This window comes from Leuciscus leuciscus (genome assembly GCF_965113295.1).
Source record: "Leuciscus leuciscus genome assembly, chromosome: 14".
NCBI classification, from domain to species: Eukaryota; Metazoa; Chordata; class Actinopteri; order Cypriniformes; family Leuciscidae; genus Leuciscus; species Leuciscus leuciscus.
In genome coordinates, this window is record NC_138738.1 from 40,986,566 (window position 1) to 41,005,830 (window position 19,265).

General features: G+C 39.4%; 2 protein-coding genes across 3 annotated transcripts in view; both read left to right on the forward strand.

Annotated features, from left to right (window-relative positions):
* Positions 1–8,402: 8,402 nt before the first annotated feature.
* On the forward strand, positions 8,403–13,575 carry fdx2 (ferredoxin 2). The gene is made up of 5 exons (XM_082136254.1): positions 8,403–8,589; positions 8,669–8,723; positions 8,804–8,910; positions 9,551–9,642; positions 11,592–13,575. The coding sequence occupies exons 1-5, from the start codon at positions 8,415–8,417 to the stop codon at positions 11,742–11,744; spliced, it is 582 nt and encodes a 193-aa protein (XP_081992380.1). The 5' UTR covers positions 8,403–8,414; the 3' UTR covers positions 11,745–13,575.
* A 141-nt stretch (positions 13,576–13,716) lies between these two features.
* Positions 13,717–19,265, forward strand: part of zglp1 (zinc finger GATA like protein 1) — a 13,846-nt gene continuing 8,297 nt past the window's right edge. The window contains exons 1-3 of one of the 2 annotated variants that reach the window (XM_082136199.1): positions 13,717–14,004; positions 15,400–15,585; positions 17,765–18,539. In XM_082136199.1, the coding sequence (XP_081992325.1) occupies positions 13,950–14,004; positions 15,400–15,585; positions 17,765–18,539 (1,016 nt within the window). In that variant the 5' untranslated portion in view covers positions 13,717–13,949. The remainder of the gene's footprint in view (positions 14,005–15,399; positions 15,586–17,764; positions 18,540–19,265) is intronic. The other variant, XM_082136200.1, reaches the window with a different exon arrangement.

A 19,265-nucleotide genomic window follows, 5' to 3' on the forward strand; every position in this document is an offset into this window, starting at 1 on the left:
AACGTTTATACTGCAGTTAATCAAACGAGAGTGGTACAGTTGGATGGGGGTTGGCGGATTGAAAATATAACGAAGTGACCTTTTTGCTCGATCAGTTTACTACTTATTTAATGAAGAAAATATGGTTTCGATATCTACGATCTGTAAATCTGAGATTGAAGGATGGGTATTTGAGTCGACGTTAGATGTGATAGCCAATTCGGAGCGGTGGAGAAAACCGAAGACAGCTAGGACAAACGTGCTTCCAGTGTGCAGACGGAGTTGGTGGAATGGTATGCGAGACGGAGTGTTGGAATACATTGGTGAGTATGTCAATTGCAATAGATTGACTGGTATCCGGACGAGTGGGATAAGTTCTTGAATCCTTTAATGAGCAGGGATGTTTGAGATTTATTTATGACGGGGCGGGCTTACCGTAGACTAAATTTATTGAAAACTGAATGCTGGTTAGATAGCTCTATTAAGCTTTTTATGCTTCTGGCACCAACGTCCTGAATTTCTGGAAAGAGTAATGGGAGAGAGTCAGCGATTTGATTTTGTGCTCCTGGAACGTGTTTGGCCGTTATTACGAACTGATCAAGCGGAGTTCCAGATGAGGCATCTGAGGAGTGGCAATTAACGCAGGTGAGTAAGAACGACCTTTGTTGATGCAGTGCATAGTTTAGTTTGTCGTGATGGACCAGGATTCTGTTAGTTGACCACTTTCCCCCCTGGGAAAGCCGTGACGACGATTGAAATGAGCTAAATCGAGGGGGAGAGATGTAATCGTAGAAAAAGGTTAAGCCATTCCACTGATTAGAGTAAGTTATCCATAAACTTAGGGTGAGGAGGTGTGTGATGAAAGGGCGGCCTTGCGGAATTATGTGTATAGCATGGTTTAGGTGTCCGAGCGGCGAGAAGAATTCGCGTTTGGAATTATTTTGGCGGTCTATGAGGTTAGACGGAAGGACTGCCTCCGCTGTTAGACCGATGCTTGCAGAGAAGAGAAAACATAGATGCATGCAGTGTCCGCTGGGAGACCAATGCTCGCTGGACAGAGAAGAGAGAAAAATGGATGCATGCAGTGTCCGCTGGGAGACCAATGCTCGCTGGACAGAAGAGAAAACTTAGATGCATGCTACAGTGCATCCTCTGGGAGACCGAAGCTCGCTGGACGGAGAAAGGCTGTAGCAGAAGATGAGATTAGCCGGAGAAACAGTGCTCCTGCTGGAGCAGACACATCCCTGCTAGCAGTAGAGAAAAGGAGAAACTGGAGTAACAAATCCAGTGGGAGCAAAGGAAAGCTCACTGCTGGCAGTAGAGAATTAACCAGAGAAACAGAGCTTGCGGGAGCATAGGAGACATCCCTACTGCGGCAGTGGAGAAAGTAGCTAGAGTAACAGAAATCCTGAGGGAGCAAAGGAACCTCATTGCTGTGGTAGTAGAGAATTAGCCGGAGAAACAGTTCCTGCAGGAGCGGAGACATTGCTGCTGTGGCAGGGGAGAAAATAGCCAGTAACAGAAAACCCATGAGAGCGAAGGAAAACCTTACTGCTGTGGTAGTAGAGAATTAGCCAGAGAAACAGAGCTCTTGCGGGAGCAGGAGACAGCATTGTTACAGCAGTATAGAAAATTAGTCAGGGAAATAGAGTTCCTGCGGGAGCAGAGGAGACATCACTGCAGTGGCAGTAAACAAGATTAGCTAAAGAAACAGGGCTCCTGCGGGAGCAGAGGAGACAGCCTTGTTACAGCAGTATAGAAAATTAGCCAGAGAAATAGAGTTCATCCGGAAGCAGAGGAGACATCAGTGCTGTGGCAGTGGAGAAAATAGCCGGAGTAACGGAGAACCTGCGGGAGCAGAGGAGACATCACTGCTGTGGCAGTGGAGAATTAGCCGGAGAAACAGAAAACCTGCGGGAGAAGAGGAGACATCACTGCTGTGGCAGTGGAGAATTAGCCGGAGAAACAGTTCCTGCAGGAGCAGAGGAGACATCACTGCTGTGGCAGGGGAGAAAATAGCCAGAGTAACAGAAAACCTGCGGGAGCAGAGGAGACATCACTGCTGTGGCAGTGGAGAATAAGCCGGAGAAACAGTTCCTGCAGGAGCAGAGGAGACATAGCTGCTGTGGCAGTGGAGAAAATAGCCAGAGTAACAGAAAACCTGCGGGAGCAGAGGAGACATCACTGCTGTGGCAGTGGAGAATTAGCCGGAGAAACAGTTCCTGCAGGAGCAGAGGAGACATCACTGCTGTGGCAGTGGAGAAAATAGCCGGAGTAACAGAAAACCTGCAGGAGCAGAGGAGACATCACAGCTGTGGCAGGGGAGAAAATAGCCGGAGTAATAGAAAACCTGTGGGAGCAGAGGAGACATCACTGCTGTGGCAGTGGAGAAAATAGCCGGAGTAACAGAAAACCTGCAGGAGCAGAGGAGACATCACAGCTGTGGCAGGGGAGAAAAATAGCGAGAGAAACATAAATCCTGTGGGAGCAGGGGAGACACTGCAGTGGCAGTAAACAAGATTAGCTAAGGGAACAGAGCTCCTGCGGGAGCAGAGGAGACATCACTGTTGCGGCAATGGAGAAAAAGACGGAGTAAGATAAAACCTGTGGTAGCAGAAGAAAACATCACTGCTGCGGCAATGGAGCAAATAGCCAGAGTTACAGAGAACCTGTGGAAGCAGAGGAAACATCACTGCTGTGGCAGAGGAAAAAATAGCCAGAGTAACATGAAACCAGGAAATGAGCTCCTGCAGTGTGTGGATGAGCAAAGGGAGGAGGAGAGTGGGGCTTGGAGAGCCGATGGTCATCTTTTTGTGCGTTAATCTAAGACGCGATGAAGAGGAAGTTAGAGATGAAATCCTTGCAGGATTATGCATTTCTGTTGTTTAAGTGGCCGAGCACAGATAACAGTTTGCTTAGAACGATATTGACTGTCTGAGAGGTGGACGAGATCCGAAAGTCCCATTTATTTATTTTTTGCCGTGAGGACTGGAGATCAACTGTGTTCAAATTAATGGCCAGGATTCGATGAGGCTGAACCCATGGTTTTAACCTGCGTTTGGAATCCAGAGCTTAGCCAAACTGTGCAGGGCTGAAAGATCAATTATTGAACGTTTGATGATTAACAACGTCAAAGTAAACTCTGATTTAGATAACGATTGTTCGTTTATCTGTTGCTCGTTTCTAAGGAGACAGCTTACGTAAAAGACGACGCTTTGCATGAATTTAGTTTAGGCACTTTGTGTTTGTTTAATTTTGTTTCATTTAAGGATCACTAAACTATTGGTGTGAAGCACATTGCTTGTACCCATATATAAAAACGTTTATGCTATAACTAAGTTTCTACGCGATTTATGCAGATAAATTGCAGGACATCGTTAACGATATAAGTTAGGTTAGGACGCATGCGTTCAGCACGTAATGCACGAGGCCGCGAGCGAGCTACTGTAGGCCTACTTGTGAGTTTTAGCCACAAGAAAGCAGCGCGTTAATGACAGAAAATAATTTGGACCGACACCATTTAAAATGTGTTCCCCTCATTATAACTGAACAACTGAATGCGATGCGAAATTTAACCACGGAGCGGAGCGCTCGCGTAGTTCAGCCAACGGGGTTGAGAGGACCCGTTTATTTGGCTTGACGCCCGCAATATAACACCCGAGAATTCTGGTAAATATTCCAAAAGGACGGAAAATTCCTTCATCAGATGGGAGAGCTTGATTCGGACATGTTGGGAAGATAGGGCGCAGCCAAATGCTGACAAACTTTCAATGAACAGAGATAGGTCTGCTGTGAATTTATACTCTGTCATTGAGTTGATTACTGATTAATCTCCAGCTGTGCATAATTTGGTTCATTATCTGAACCTGCTCCTCCCGAACTTTGTTAATAAAACATCATTTATTCTTGTTCCAGAAGCGTTTCACTCGGATATACGGCAAAATAGAGAAGAAAAGACGAGTGCAACTTCTGTCTCATTCTAACTTTTTTATGACAATTAAAGCTGCAGTCCGTAACTTTGTTGGGTTAAAAATTATCCAAAATAATTTTTTGAGCAAGTACATAACCAGCCTTTCAAAACTCTCTGCTTGCCTTAGCTTGACTCAAAACTGTAATCTTGTAATAATGTTGTAATTCCTGTGGTACTGGTGGATTTCCGCGGGAAATTCAAGCATGTGTTTGCGTCATTACGTCACATCTGTGCACATAAAGAAGAGTCTCGGCTAGCAGGCTATGAGTGAGGATGCTGGAGGTGGAGATTTATTGCCTTTTCTCACTGCACTGGATATAATTAAACTTATCAATTTGATGATGGATCCAGAAAGGTTCAAACCACAATCACCAGTGTCAACTGGAGATTCACCCATTGTAAAATGCAAAAGACTTTGGACTTCGGAGTGGCTACAGAAAAAAAGAGACTGCAACCGGCCCATGCTAAAACAAGGATAATATCGGAAAGGGCTTTTGAAAGGTGGCGTGAACTACATGTTTTGAAGGGGTTTAAAACGGACACAGAGACGGCTTATTTTTCTGCTGGACAAATAAGAAATAAGCGATCCTTATAGATTTAATCGGCATGTTTTACTGCTTTTTTCCCCTTAGTTGGTCAGAACAAAAGTGGATGTTACTTGTTCAGAGGACATTTTCCGGTGAAAATTCCTATGTTGGTCATACTTCCAAAAAGTATAATCTGTGATTGCGAATGCCAGTATCCACACCGGCGGCGTCTGACAACCGTACATTCTCCTCAAAACATTGGATTCATCCGCGCTGTGCCGAGCCGAGGCATGTTGAAGATTTTGTTGTTTAGAAAATAAGTAATTTAACTGTTTTTTGTACACTATTATTTCCTTTCCGTCTGTGTATGTCTTTGGGTGACTTTGGAACCTGAGAGCTGTGTGGTTACAGCAGAGAATTCTATTTCAGTAATGTCACATGGTACAAACTATTTCTCAAAATACCTATAGAATGTATTACCATATTTGGGAGAAGGATGTAGGTATATACGTTTGCTGGACAATCTTTCTGCAGGGGTCTTTCTGCAGAGGGTCTCTCGGCTTTGTTTGTTAATAAAGTCTAATATTTCTGGTATCGAAAATCTCTGAAGTCATTTCCCTGAAAAGAAATAATTAACCACAACAGGCACAACCCACGTAAAGCTGAAAATTCCGTGAATATCTGCAATTGCAGATTTCGAATAGAGATGGTGACAAAGAGGAAAAAGAAAAACTACGGACAGCTTTAAGTATTATGAAGAAAGAAAACCGAGAAAATGTTTGTATTTCATAGTAAAAATTAAATAAATACTAGCCTGACGTCGTCATACTCAGATTCTAGTCAGAATATGGGTCTGATACTGCTCCATTGGGCTGAGATTAAGGGGCGTGTTTCAACCGAACCAGGAAAGAAAATGCCTCTGCACCAGGGGGGCAGGGTTTCGGAAAACATTGAAGCTTCACTGGGCGCCGCCATTGATTAGCGGACCCCCACCTGCTGTTAGCATTCCATTGACTCCCATTCATTTTGGCGTCACTTTGACAGCGAATAACTTTACATCTGAGGCGTTTAAAGACTCCATTTGTCCATTATTTATTTCGAAAGAAACGCGAAAGTGTATAAAAGGCTCCATTACCTTGTATCTTACGTTATGGCCCCGTGGAAGCAGTTTTTGTAAAAATAGGCTAACGATTGCGTCATAACCACGCGACTCTCTGTCGCACAGTAGAGAGATTACCGTATGGACAGGAGGAGAAGCCCGCAGGCAATCAGGGGGACATGGAGGCAGAATGACAAAGTAATTAATCAGAATACTTAGCAAAAGTTGCTCCTGCTCCTAGCTCATGGACAGCTCCTACTCACACTCTCCGTCTCTGCAAGTTTCGGAAGGGGATGATTCAGATTTCTCTTGGCACAGCTACTAGAAGACAGACGGGTTGCTCACGTCACATCTACGTCGTCAAGCTCAGTTTGAGTCTGCGCAGTACGCTCAGCCATCAGGAAGAGAGTGCTTCTAATTTACTTCACTTTTCTCCGTTGAAACCTATGGGGTCGCTGTGTCCAGTTTATATACTGTCTATGCTCTGCACTCAATTGGATAGACCTACAACCAATCAGAGCAACGGAGTAAGGGACGTATGTTGAGCGATGCATAGTTGTCAACAGAACTCAACTGCACGCACGCTGGAAGAAGTAGAAGAAGAAGATGAGTGTAAACAATCTTGTTGTAAAAAGAATTTAAGGAAACACAGAGTACTTACCAAAACGATCATCATTTTTGAGAGGAATAGTAAAGGTGAATGCATATACGAACAAGTTCTCCTTTTAGGATTAGAACTCGACAATACAGCAAACAAATCTTATCGCAACCCAAGCGCTCTTTGGTGACGTGGATGTATACGTTACTGTTGATCATCTATCCATCATCGTATAAAGCCCGCCCTGACAATTTGATTGGTCCAAACAGCTCTGGTTCGAGCATAGTTGCTCCACAACGGATCATGTCCAGACCGAACTTCCCGACCTCAAATGTTGTGGGTGGGGCTAAGTTCGGCTGGCATCCAGGCTAAATAAACACATCAATGAATTAAACAAAAATGCATTACATTTGCAAATATGTTCAAATGTATTTAATGTCAATTTTATATTTTTTATTACATTTAGATTTATTAATTTAGCAGACACTATCTTTGTATTTTATCTAAAGTGATTTATAGGCCTAAATTGAGAACATCATAAACAATTTGTCATAAAACTCAACATTTACATTTATGCATTTGGCAGACGCTTTTATCCAAAGCGACTTACATTGCATTATCCTATACATTTATACATAGGTATGTGCAATCCCGTGGGATCGAACCCACAACCTTGCGTTGTTAACACAATGCTCTTACCACTGAGCTACAGGAAAACATTTAAAAGATTAGTACAAAGAGGAGATGCAGAAACTCACTAAACCAAAGAAACCCAATTCCATTTACTTCTTAATTTACAAACTCTTTCAAAAAATATTGAAAGATTTGCCCAATGTTATTCTATGTATATGCAATAATAAATAACAAAAATAAATGATCAGATATGCAATTCTGCAACTAATATAAACAGCAAGATAAGTAGGGGTAAATAAAATACTAAATAATTCTTTAGAAAACCCAAAATAAAAATAAAATGATGATCTATTGTTTCTGTTTTCTGATAAATCTTTATAAAATGTGGTCACAAGTGTATAATTGTTCTAAGCAGTTCTTAATGATTTCATTGTCCATTTATTTGAAAACAATAATTCTTTGGTATGTTAATTTGTGTATTTCTTAATTCCTTTTTTTATTTTTTATTACATTTACTTACAGAATACAAAAGAACCAGGGGTTCATGGACAGCCAAATATGACATCACATTTGAATTGAGAAAAAAAAAAGATAAATTTAAAATTTAAAATAATGAAATAAATAAATGTGGAAATATTGATTAAACAGATCACATAAATATAACAGTCTTCCCCACATAATATTAAATAAAGATTATACAAAAACATCAAAAAGTGAGCATACATTCAAAGTTTTAGTAGCCTTTTTGTAACAGGAGGTAGACAAGGATTTAATATAGACCTTAACGTCTTCTTAAAAGTGAGAAATGTTGGGGGTCACTTTCATAGTTTTACATTTGTGGATAAAGTATTTTGCAATCAAAATAATTAAGTTGGGAAGAAAATAAACATTTTCATGCTTCTCAAAAATCAAAAACCCAAACAAAACACACTTGAAATAAAGCTCACAGTCTATATATATATATATATATATATATATATTTTTTTTTTTTACTTATATATATATATATATATATTTTACAATGAACTGGCAAATGTCTTGCCAAAGTTTTCTTGTATGATCACAATGCCAGAAAAGATGCAAAAGAGTCTCTGGTTGTGAATCACAGAAAGTACAAATCACATCTATACTTTACATTTTGACACAATGAAAGTTTTAACCGATGAATGAGCTTAAAAGAAATCTCTTTGACCTTATTTACCAATACTTGTTAGGAAGAGCCCAAACCTTAAACAAAATATATATAAATTATATTTATATATATGAATAATTATATCAAAATATGTAATTCTGCAATCAATATAAACAGCAAGAGAAGTAGAGAAAATTTAAATACTAAATTTACTCTTCAGAAAACCCAAAAGAAAAAGAAAATGATGATCTATTGTTTCTAGCTCCTTTATGCAAACGGATAAATCTTGATACAATGTGGTTACAAGTGTATACTTTTTCTAAGCAGTTCTTAATTATTTCATTGTCCATTTACTAGAAAACAATAATTATTTCATATGTTTAACATAATTCCATCCTAACATCCACATAACACCGTGACTTCATCACGTCTCGTCTGCTATTGGCGAGCACAGGTCACGTGATCACAACAGTGTCATGGCGGCGTCCGCAGCGGTCCGGGCGGGCGTGAGTTTCACTCAGCGGTTCGTCCGAGTTTCTCCGGTCTGCAGCATCTGCCCTCTTCACCGGTTAAAGGTTTGTACGGGAGTCGCTGTTGGACGAGCTGTCGACGGGTTTTCATCTCCCAACAGGCGCCTGCAGACCAGCATCGGTGCGTCCTTCACACATACACACATCAGCCGCTGATGGCGTATTAGAAGTTTGCGTAACTGTGTGTTTGTGTGCGTCAGGTGTGTGTCAGAGTGAAGACAGCAGCTCACCTGAGGAGGACAGACACGAGCATGTGTGAGTTTACAGACCCTGCTGTGTCGATACACTTAAACTGCCCTGCTGGACTGACTGATGTATTTAATCCTTTACTTTAGTGTTAATGTTGTGTATATCGACCGTTCTGGACAGAGGATTCCAGTCAAGGGGAAAGTTGGCGATAATGTTCTTTACCTGGCGCACAAGCATGGCGTTGATCTTGAAGGTGAGTTCAAATATCTTCACTCTGTCTTTGAGGTTCATATTCATAATATGCAAGGGCATAGGTTTGATTTCGATATTGAAGGGACATAAAAGCCTTTGTGATAGAGTTTTGACTGCATGTCATCTAAAAAGCCTTTAATTACTGTTGTGTTGAGCTGTAAATCCTTGACCGGCCTTTTAAATTGCTTATACATTTCCTATACTAGCACTAAATACTGGATTCAGTCTTTTTGTCAACTTGCAGGGTTCGTGCAAGGTGCTTAAAGTGCTTGAAACCCCTTCAAAACAGCCATAATTATGAAAAGGAACTTGAATTATTGAAAGACAATATATGTGAAATTAGTGTTTGATTTTATCCACGCAAAATTAACTCTGCAGCCCGTCTGATAGAGATATAGAGGCGTTTCGCATGGCTATGAGCAAGGTATTGCTCATATAATTATCCAAGTATATGATACAGCTTTCATTCTAAAGGGTCAATCATTTATTCATGGGGAAAAAAAGTGATATCTTTGTCATAGTATCCCAGTTACCACAGTTGTTGCATGTGCTGTACTTTTTTTGTACCATTTTGTTTTTATTGCTCTATTTTCCTTTTTTAGAATTTGAAAGATAATGAAGATGTGTGTCTCTGTTCTCAGGGGCCTGTGAAGCGTCTCTGGCCTGCTCGACGTGTCACGTGTACGTGAACAGCGACTACTGCGATAAACTTCCAGATCCTGAAGAAAGGCAAGTAGAATACAACATTATGGTAGAGCTGCACGATTAATCGTTGAAAGATAGGGCTGCAACAAACGATTATTTTGATAATCGATTAATCTAACGATTATTAGAACGATTAATCGACTAATCATCAATTATTTCGCCGACTAATCAGTAAGTTTGGAACGATTATTCAGCTTTTTCAATTAGTTAAAACACTGAGTTATACATATTCTAACTATAATATAAAAAAAGATAATCACTTTAGCTTTTGAAATGTTTTTTTAATGAACTTTGAGCCAACTAAACAGGTCATTCTCTTTAAGTTCTCAGATTTCTGTCCAACTCAAATCACACACAAATGCTCTCTAAGCATTGTTTAAAAATTCTGTTCTCTTTCAATAGAAAAAAAATAAACAAAAATTAATCAGCTGCATTACAGACATACTTAATCTGCAAACAATTATTATAAGAATAAAAAAATAAAAAATTGACATGACAATTGAGCTGAGCTGACAGAGACATTCTCATTCGCCTTTTAATTTACAGTATGAAAAAGTAACTGACATGATATTCTTCATAACATTTCCTTTTGTAAGTCTTCATGAATATGGAACAAAATACAGGCAAGTGATAAAACTGTAATACCTAATAGTGTTACAATAATAAAAACAGCCCTGAGTCCTACACTCGATCAAGCTTTATTCTATGCAAAAATAAATCATCACATTACTGTATTATATTATTATTTGTTAATATTATTGCTATTATTAGTAGTATTGCATTCTCTAATAAAGAGATTTACTGCTAGTTATTTAGCTCATTCACCTCTCACCGGCTCCTCTTGTTTCCTCTTTAAGTGCTTTAACATGCATGTTGCGCCCCCGTGAAGAGCAAGTTCCGCCTTGCATGTATTGCACACGACAGCATTCTTGGTTTGAAGTTTTGTGAAACTTTCACACACCTAGCTAGTTCGGATTCGTTTGCACTCCGTCATAATTCGCGCTGTGTTTTCTTCTACCGCAATAGCATTTGTAACGGCTGCATTACACTCTAGCGCTACAGCGCCGTAGCGGTCACATCGCGATATTGCAGGCCCTTACATTAGGTCACGTGAGATCAAACGACTACTCGACAACAAGATATTTTGTCGACAATTTTTTATTGTCGACTAATCGTTTCAGCCCTATTGAAAGATCGCAATCTCTATTCAAACACCCATGCACTCTTATTCCTACATGACAATGATTTGGCTAAGTCTGTTACAGTAATTCAAATTATCTCAGAAATACTGGGATTATAAGTTTATAGTTTAGATAAAGACACTGATGTCTAATGTAGCAATCAAAATGTAGTAAATCACTTTTTGAAAGCAACTTATAAATATTGTATAATTACATTGTTACACCAGTAGGTGGCGACAAGTGACTGTTAAAAAAGCCTTTATGAGTGAGTCATTGAATGATTCATTCAAGAGATTAATTTAAAAACGCTGATTCATCCAGTGATAAAACAAGTGAAAGGTGTGTTCGACTTGAAGCGGCGCTGCGCAGACCGATCGGTTTATGACACACGGAGCCGTCTGTTCTAGGGTAGGGCAGATAGACGATACCATCGTCCATCGCGATGGCTAACAGACATCACGATGTTGAGCCGGCATCGCAGACCCCCCTCCCCCCATGTTTCCATGGTGACGCGTCATGTGATTCACCACAGCCAGAATAGCGCTGTATGACAGATGTAGCGCTTTTATTTTTAAATATTAACAAACTTGCTTACCATCATCTATCTTCTATTCCAATTCTCAAATACGTGTAAGTGAGTTTATGTCGTTTAAAAACCTAAATGATCTCGATCTGTAACGGGAGATGGGCGCCGTCATGTTTGTTTGGGCTGCAGTTCAGAGATTCCTGTCTGTTGGATTTATTAAAACATGTGAATTCATGTAACGTGTGTGTGTGTGTGTGTCCCTGCAGGGAGGATGATATGTTGGACATGGCTCCGCTGCTGCAGGAGAACTCTCGTCTCGGCTGCCAGATCATCCTCACGCCGGAGCTGGACGGCATCGAGCTCACACTGCCCAAGGTCACCAGGAACTTCTACGTGGACGGTCACGTGCCCAAACCTCACTGAGCGCCGGGGTCACGAAGGACAGGTCAAGCGAGGTCAGGGGTACAGATCGCAAAGCACTGTGGGATATGACACTAAACGTGAGCAGGTTATAGTCGTTAAAGGCTTGTTCGCTGCGTGACGGCCCGTTGGGGAATCTCTCGAGAACTCTTGAGCTCCTGCTGAGTTTGGTCCACAGGCATTTCCACACTGACTCCGGTGTGATCGTTCATTATCCTTCATATAACCACCAGTCTGATTTACAGAACATTTATAGATGGTATATTTTTGGCTTAAATGCACTGAACACATCAAAATCCAAGACCTGTTTCTCTCTGTTTCTTTTCCTTTGTATGAATAAAATTAGCCTATTTTAAGACCATTACGTTTTTTGGCATTGTGACCGTTTTTATGATAATTACGCTCATATGTTTCCCATGACTCTGACATTTTTCTTGATGGCTTACTGTACTGCAGGAAAATTATTTGTTTTTCCAAATTTTATTGATATGCACTACCGTTCACAAGTTTGGGGTCTTGGAAGATTTTTTATGTTTGTGAAAGAGTCTCTTCTGCTCACCAGGGCTGCATTTATTTGATAAAAAATACAGTAAATATTGTGAAATATTACTACAATGTAAAACAGCCGATGTGAACATAAAGTGTAATTTATTCCTGTGATCAAAGCTATATTTTCAGCATCATTACTCCAGTCTTCAGTGTCACATGATCCTTCAGAAATCATTCTTATATGATGATTTGCTGCTCAAGAAATATTTATGATTATTATCAGTGTTGAAAACAGTTGTGCTGCTTCATATTTATGGAAACTGTGATATATTTTATTTTTCAGGATTCTTTGAACAGCATTTATTTGAAATAGAAATCTTTTGTAACATTATAAATGTCTTTACTGTCAATTATGATCAAAATAATGCATCCTTGATTAATAAAATATTAATTTGTTAAAAAACAATCTTACCCCAAACTTTTGGACGGTAGTGTAAACTATCTTTCAAAGATTTGGGCTGTATTTAACAACTAATCTTGAAAAAGCTGTTTACATGGTTAAAATGGTTTACACGAAATTAAGTAGCACAGCTGTTATTATATCATCATATTAGAATGATTTCTGAAGGATCATGTGACACTGAAGACAGGAGTAATGATGCTGAAAATCAGCTTTGATCGCAGGAATAAATGACATTTCAACATATATTCACATAGAAAACAGGTGTTTTACATTGTAATAATATTTCACATTTCTTACTGTATTTTTGATTAAATACATGCAGCCTTGTTGAAAAGAAGAGACTTCTTACAACAAAAATTTTGCCGAAACTTTTGGTGGTAGTGTAAGTAAAAGTTAAAAGGCAGTGCAATGATGTATAAATACATTTTAAAAACAGGCTTTATTTTATTCATGCAAAATATAACTTCTTTTTTTTTCCAGGGTGAAGTATGACATGTTTCATGAGGTTCACCAAAGAATACAGAAGCATTCCACATTACAAATGAATTCTGGTTTTCATAAATATTAACATGTTCCGACTCTTTCTGTGTGCAACTGTAGAGAGAGAGTTCTCCTCGTTTGCTCTGGTGTTTGATGATCAGTTCATGAATCAGCTTTTCAGTAAACGCTGTTCTGAAGTTCATTTCATTATTAATAAACCCTGAACACACAGACCTGTCAAACGCCACACACGTTTCTCCCGCCTCCGCTCAAGTCATTCTGCGCACAAATGAAATTATTTATCAGACTTAAGAAACCACAAATCTGTTGAAACTTTGTACAATAATAAAAATCATGTTTGATTTTTTTGATGTATGAAATAAACAGTAATGTGTCATATTACGTGTGTTTGGAGTCTGAGATGAACAAACAACTTCTTCACAATGAATCCAAGATCCACTTCACACAGTGTTCTTTAGTGGAAACTCACTTTCAAATAAATGTTACATAAAAAGTAGTCAAAACACTTTAAAATAAGGTCTAATTTATTATATTGCATATATTATACTTTATATTAACAATTTGTTAATGTTAGTAAAACTTTTGTTTGTTCATACATACAACTTTGAATTTGTAAATGTTGAAATTAACATTGACTAAGATTAATAAATGCTGTGAAAGTGTTCATTTTTAGTTCATGTTTGCAAATAAGGACAGGTGAGATCCGGAACACCTGCTCATCATCACGTCACGTGACAGTCGGAATTACATGTGAAATGATTTCGTTCCTCACAGTTCTGCTACAGAGTCACAGCGGCTTGTTCTCATGTGGTGAGTTTATTTACATCTGTTCATAAACACACACACACACACACACCCACACCCACCCACCCACCCACCCACCTGAACATCTTGCGTTGCTGAATCAGCTCAAAGCTGCTGAGGAACGTGAGCGCGCGCCGTGCGCGGGAGTTTTACTGTTACTTTGTTGCGACTCCTGAGAGAAAACTCGCTGATCTGTTACATTGTAAGTTTTGACGTTTTTGACCAATTTTACTCTGTGTCTGAAATATTCGAGTGCAGAACTAAACTACGAGGGAATTTATCTTCAGTTTCCATATATTGTATTTTTGGCAGTTGTGCATCAGTTCAGATGTAAATAAGATTGATTAAACCCCGTTATTCAAGAGTGCCATTACAGTGGGTCTATAAAATATATTTTGAAGCATATCTATTATATAAAGCACCTTATGGATAATCCTGTATGACAGTCTTTTCTGTGTTTTTACGATGGCGAGATGCGTCTTCAGTTTACTCCACAATCTTTACTGTAGTGAACGGATGTATAACTCTCTCAAAATACATCACTCTGGGGGAAAAGCACTGGAATATAGTGGTTGATTGGGACACTTTTTTTTTTTTTTTTTTTGGCTGTTGAGAAGACTGGGGAAAAGTCCCAAACAAAAAGTCTTTAATCTTAAAACAAAAAAAAACATACTTTTATTCAACAATGACGCATTAAACTGAAAAGGTGACTAAGACATAACACATAATGTTACAAAATATTTATATTTGCCAAATGCTGTCCTTTTGAACTTTCTATTCATCAAAGAATCCTGGAAAAATCAGTTTCCGCAAAATGAACTGAACCAGAAAAATTCTTGAGCATCAAATCATCATATAAGAATGATTTCTGAAGGATCATGTGACACTGAAGACTGGAGCAATGATGCTGAAAATTCAGCTTTGATCACAGGAATAAATTACACTATTTACATAGAAAACATATAACTACATTACTGTTTTTACTGTATTTTATTTAAATAAATGCAGCTTTGGTGAGCATAAGAGACATCTTGTGATTTGTGTTTAAAGGGATATTTCAATCAGAAATGAAAATTCTGTCTTCATTTACTCACCGTCAAGTTGTACCAAACCTGTATGAATTTCTGTCTTGTGCTGAACACAAAAGAAGATATTTGGAAGATGGACCCCATTGACTTCCATAGTATGGAAGACGACAAATTATATGGAAGTCAATGGGGTCCATCTTCCAAATATCTTCTTTTGTGTTCAGCACAAGACAGAAATTCATACAGGTTTGGAACAACTTGAAGGTGAGTAATATTTTCATTTTTGGGTGAACTAATACTTTAATACTATTATTCCATATTTGAAAAGCTTCAGAAAGGCTTGTATCTCAGTTCATGTCCTTCTCTTTTCCAGCAAGCCGACGAGGGAACATGAGCTCTCATGCACGTTCTCCTCGTGACCCTGCAGAAGATGCTCAGGTCACGCAGTCCACGATCCTCCTCCTGCTCCGGGAGGCCACGAATCTCGATCCGCCTGTGGATGACGGGATCTCGAGTTCGGGAGAGAATCCAGACGGCAGCTCCGGCCCGAAAGACTCTGGTATAAAAAAACAATATTTACACGACAACAATGTTTTGGGGCCTGAAAATGCAAACTTTTGAAAATGGGTTTCAAAGTGCAAGTTTTTTTTTAAACGATACAGTTATTGTCTCTGTGTAAACTACAAAAACACAAATTTGTGTTTTTTTTTAATGCATTGTTGTCATGTAAACGTACTACTTTTGGTGTGGGTTGGGACGAACGACTACGTCAGAAAGAAAAGGTTCCATGAACAGTATATAAATGTTGTTGTGCTAACGTTCTGAGAACTTTATTAAAGACCAGATAACTGAACAAATGTTCTATTAACATTACTGGAAGAATGTCTGCTTATATACAGTACCAGTCAAAAGTTTGGAAACATTACTATTTTTAATGTTTTTGAAAGAAGTCTCTTATGCTCATCAAGCCTGCAGTTAAAAAAAAACAAAACAAAAAAAACAGTAATATTATGAAATATTATTACAATTTAAAATAATGGTTCTCTTTTTTAATATACTTTAAAATGTAATTTATTTTTGTAATGCAAAGCTGAATTTTCATCAGCAAGTACTCCAGTCTTTGGTGTCTTATGGTCCTTCAGAAATCATTCTAATATGATGATTTATGATCAATGTTGGAAACAATTGTGCTGGTTTAATTTTTTTTTTTTTATAACCTGAGATACTTTTTTCAGGATTATTTGATGAATAAAAAGTTAAAAAGAAAAAAAGTTTTTTGTTTTTTTTAACTGCAGGCTTGATGAGCATAAGAGACTTCTTTCAAAAACATTAAAAATAGTAATGTTTCCAAACTTTTGACTGGTACTGTAACATTGAAAGAACTTTCTGAGAACGTTAGCTGGTTACAGTCACTCAGCTCTGTGAATAAACATCGGTTCCACAAACAGTCTTTAATCTTAAAACAAAGTGTTTAAATTGTTATAACCATCATTATAACGTACATCCAGCCGGTTGTTATCTCAGAATAAACCCCTTCAGGCTGATGGAGACCTGGGGCCTCATTTATAAACGTTGCTTATGCACAAAAGAAGGCATACGCCGCTCTCTACGCAATAATTGGTATTTATAAAAAGCAAACTTGACGGGAAAATGTGTGGTCCTTCACGCAAACTCTGACCCAGGCGTACGCACACAAACGGGTGAAATGAGAAATGGCGACACTGTCGGCAGATGGAAGAAACACGTGAAAGTGTGTGAAACTGTAGACCGTTGTGTAAAAGAAATGGCAATACTGCCTCTCATAAATAACATGAAGACTTCACAAAGCAAGTCTTACAATTAACAGCCTACACGAACACCCGTTTGATCGATCTGCAGTGTAAAACAAACAAAATCAAACGAAGATTACAACAGAAATGCAAATTAACACATATTTGCAAAAAGAAAAGTGAAATATGTTCTGCAATAATATTGGCATGTTATGTCATCCGGTGCATCTGGTGCGTCAGTGTCCCCCTCCGCCTCAGTCACCACTCCACTTAATAGGGATTTCCCAATAATTGCCGCCAGTCTCTCATCAAGAGTGGTCAGCTCCGGTGTCCCCTTTCCCCCACCCGTGGCAGACACACACTCTGGAGATGGAGCGCTAGACGCTTTTTTGCATCGACTTTAATGTCCGACCATTTCTTTTTTATTTCGGCCACGGTCGAGGTTGTGAGGCTGCAGCATTAACGGCGTCTGCAACCTTTTGCCACTTAAGTGTCTTTTTGGCATTAGTAATGCCCACACTGGCATTTTACTCCTCTTTTCCACCTCGCCAACGATCATTTCTACTTCACATTGAGTGAAGTTACGTTTCTTGGTTTTCCTCTCTGTGTTTGCCATGATTTCGCAATCAATGAATATTAACTTGTGGGCGTTTCACAGACTATTTATGGGCGTGACATGAAGCCGCAAAAGCTGCGCTACATTTAGAATTGATTGTGATTTATTAAGGGAAAACTGCGTAGGATGTGCGTGCGCACGGTTTTATAAATCCGAATATTTCTGTGCCTACGCACGTCCTATGTTTCATCCGTACGCCACTTCTGACGCAAATCCTACGCAAAGTTTTATAAATGAGGCCCCTGACCTTGATCACCCGTCGGGTTTATTCTGAGATAACAACCGGCTGGATGTACATTATCCCTTACTTAACTAATGGACCTTATTGTAAAGTGTTACCCTTTTTTTTTCAGTAGGGGACTCGGAGTTCATGGGCTCTTTCTCTATAATGCGAGAGTCGGACCGCAGCAGCGCATGGGAAGTGATGCGTCTGATCAACCAGCAGTGCGAGCGGCTCCTGCAGTCCGAAGGTCCGGTTGATCTCGAGCCGTCAGACACCGTTATAATGTCCAAACCTCCCGAGCGTCCCGCTGTTTCTTCCGGCAGCGTCCCGTCCAATGCATGTTTCTCAGTCTACAGCTCAGAGCCTGCGATGGATGTGGAGGAAACTAAAGAAAGCGATGATCTCGCTGAGCTTATAAAGACCAGCATGAGTGACGTCAGTGAAAACTGTTTGACGGAAAACATGCATGTCGAGCTTATAAAGACCAGCATGAGTGACGTCAGTGAAAACTGTTTGACTGAAAACGAGCCCAGAGACGAGGGCTGTTTGGATCCGGGCGAATCTGTTGTCAGGTTCACAGGAAGTGATTGTCCTCTTGACTTCACTTCCTGTTTGGTGTCTGATCGAGATGCTGAGAGTGCATGGCTTGCTCTGAACGCCTCTGAACATGCATCTTCATTAGACCTCAACAATAATCTCCAGAGTCCGAATAAAGAGATCCACGATACGCAGGCGGTTCTGACGGCATCATGGGACGCCCACAGACGCACCCAGAGGAAACAGCCTCGACCCGCCCGGAGCCCCGACCCGCAGGACCCGGATGTGCAGGGCGTCACGTTCAGCATGTGTCCCGAACTGGAAATCGGCACGGATCAGAGCAGACTCATCATCACCTCCAATTACAGGTGAGATGCACGATTCTGGATAAATTGAGAATCACAAATTTTTTTTGAAATAAATATCACGATTTGCCCATGATTCTAAATAGACAACTAAACAAAATAAGATGTAATTTCCTAGAGGTTCTTACAAAGTGTTAATTCACCCTTCTCCAGTAGTTTGATTGACAGGCGATCTGACTAATCATAACACCGAATCTACCATTTTGTCTGACAAAAAAACCAGACAAGAGAGTTAGTAGATTAGGTGAATAATTCAATGACTCGCGCATAAAGATCTCACTTGTGTTATTACTGAATGAATCGGCGTTCTTGAATGAATGATTCAATGACAAATACTTTTTTTTTTAAACATCGCCTCCTACTGGTGTAACAATGTAATTTATACAGTCTTTATTTGAAGCATCAATTTACTTTCAAAAGTTGATTTGCTCTATTTTGATCACTACTATAGACATCAGTGTTTATATCCGAACTATAAACTTTTATCCCAGTACTTCTGTGATAATTTGATTTATTGTAAGACAGAAATAATGATACTGTGTGGTTGAAAAGACTGAAAAGCTGTTTCATACCTAAACATGACATCTGCTCTCTCTGGGTGACAACGCAGATTTGAATGTTCGCTGTGATCGTACTTGTCAAAGGTTTTGTAGACATTACCGAATCGCTGTCATTTAGGAATTAGATCAACGTGTGGGTGTTTGAATTGAAATCACGATCTTTTAACGA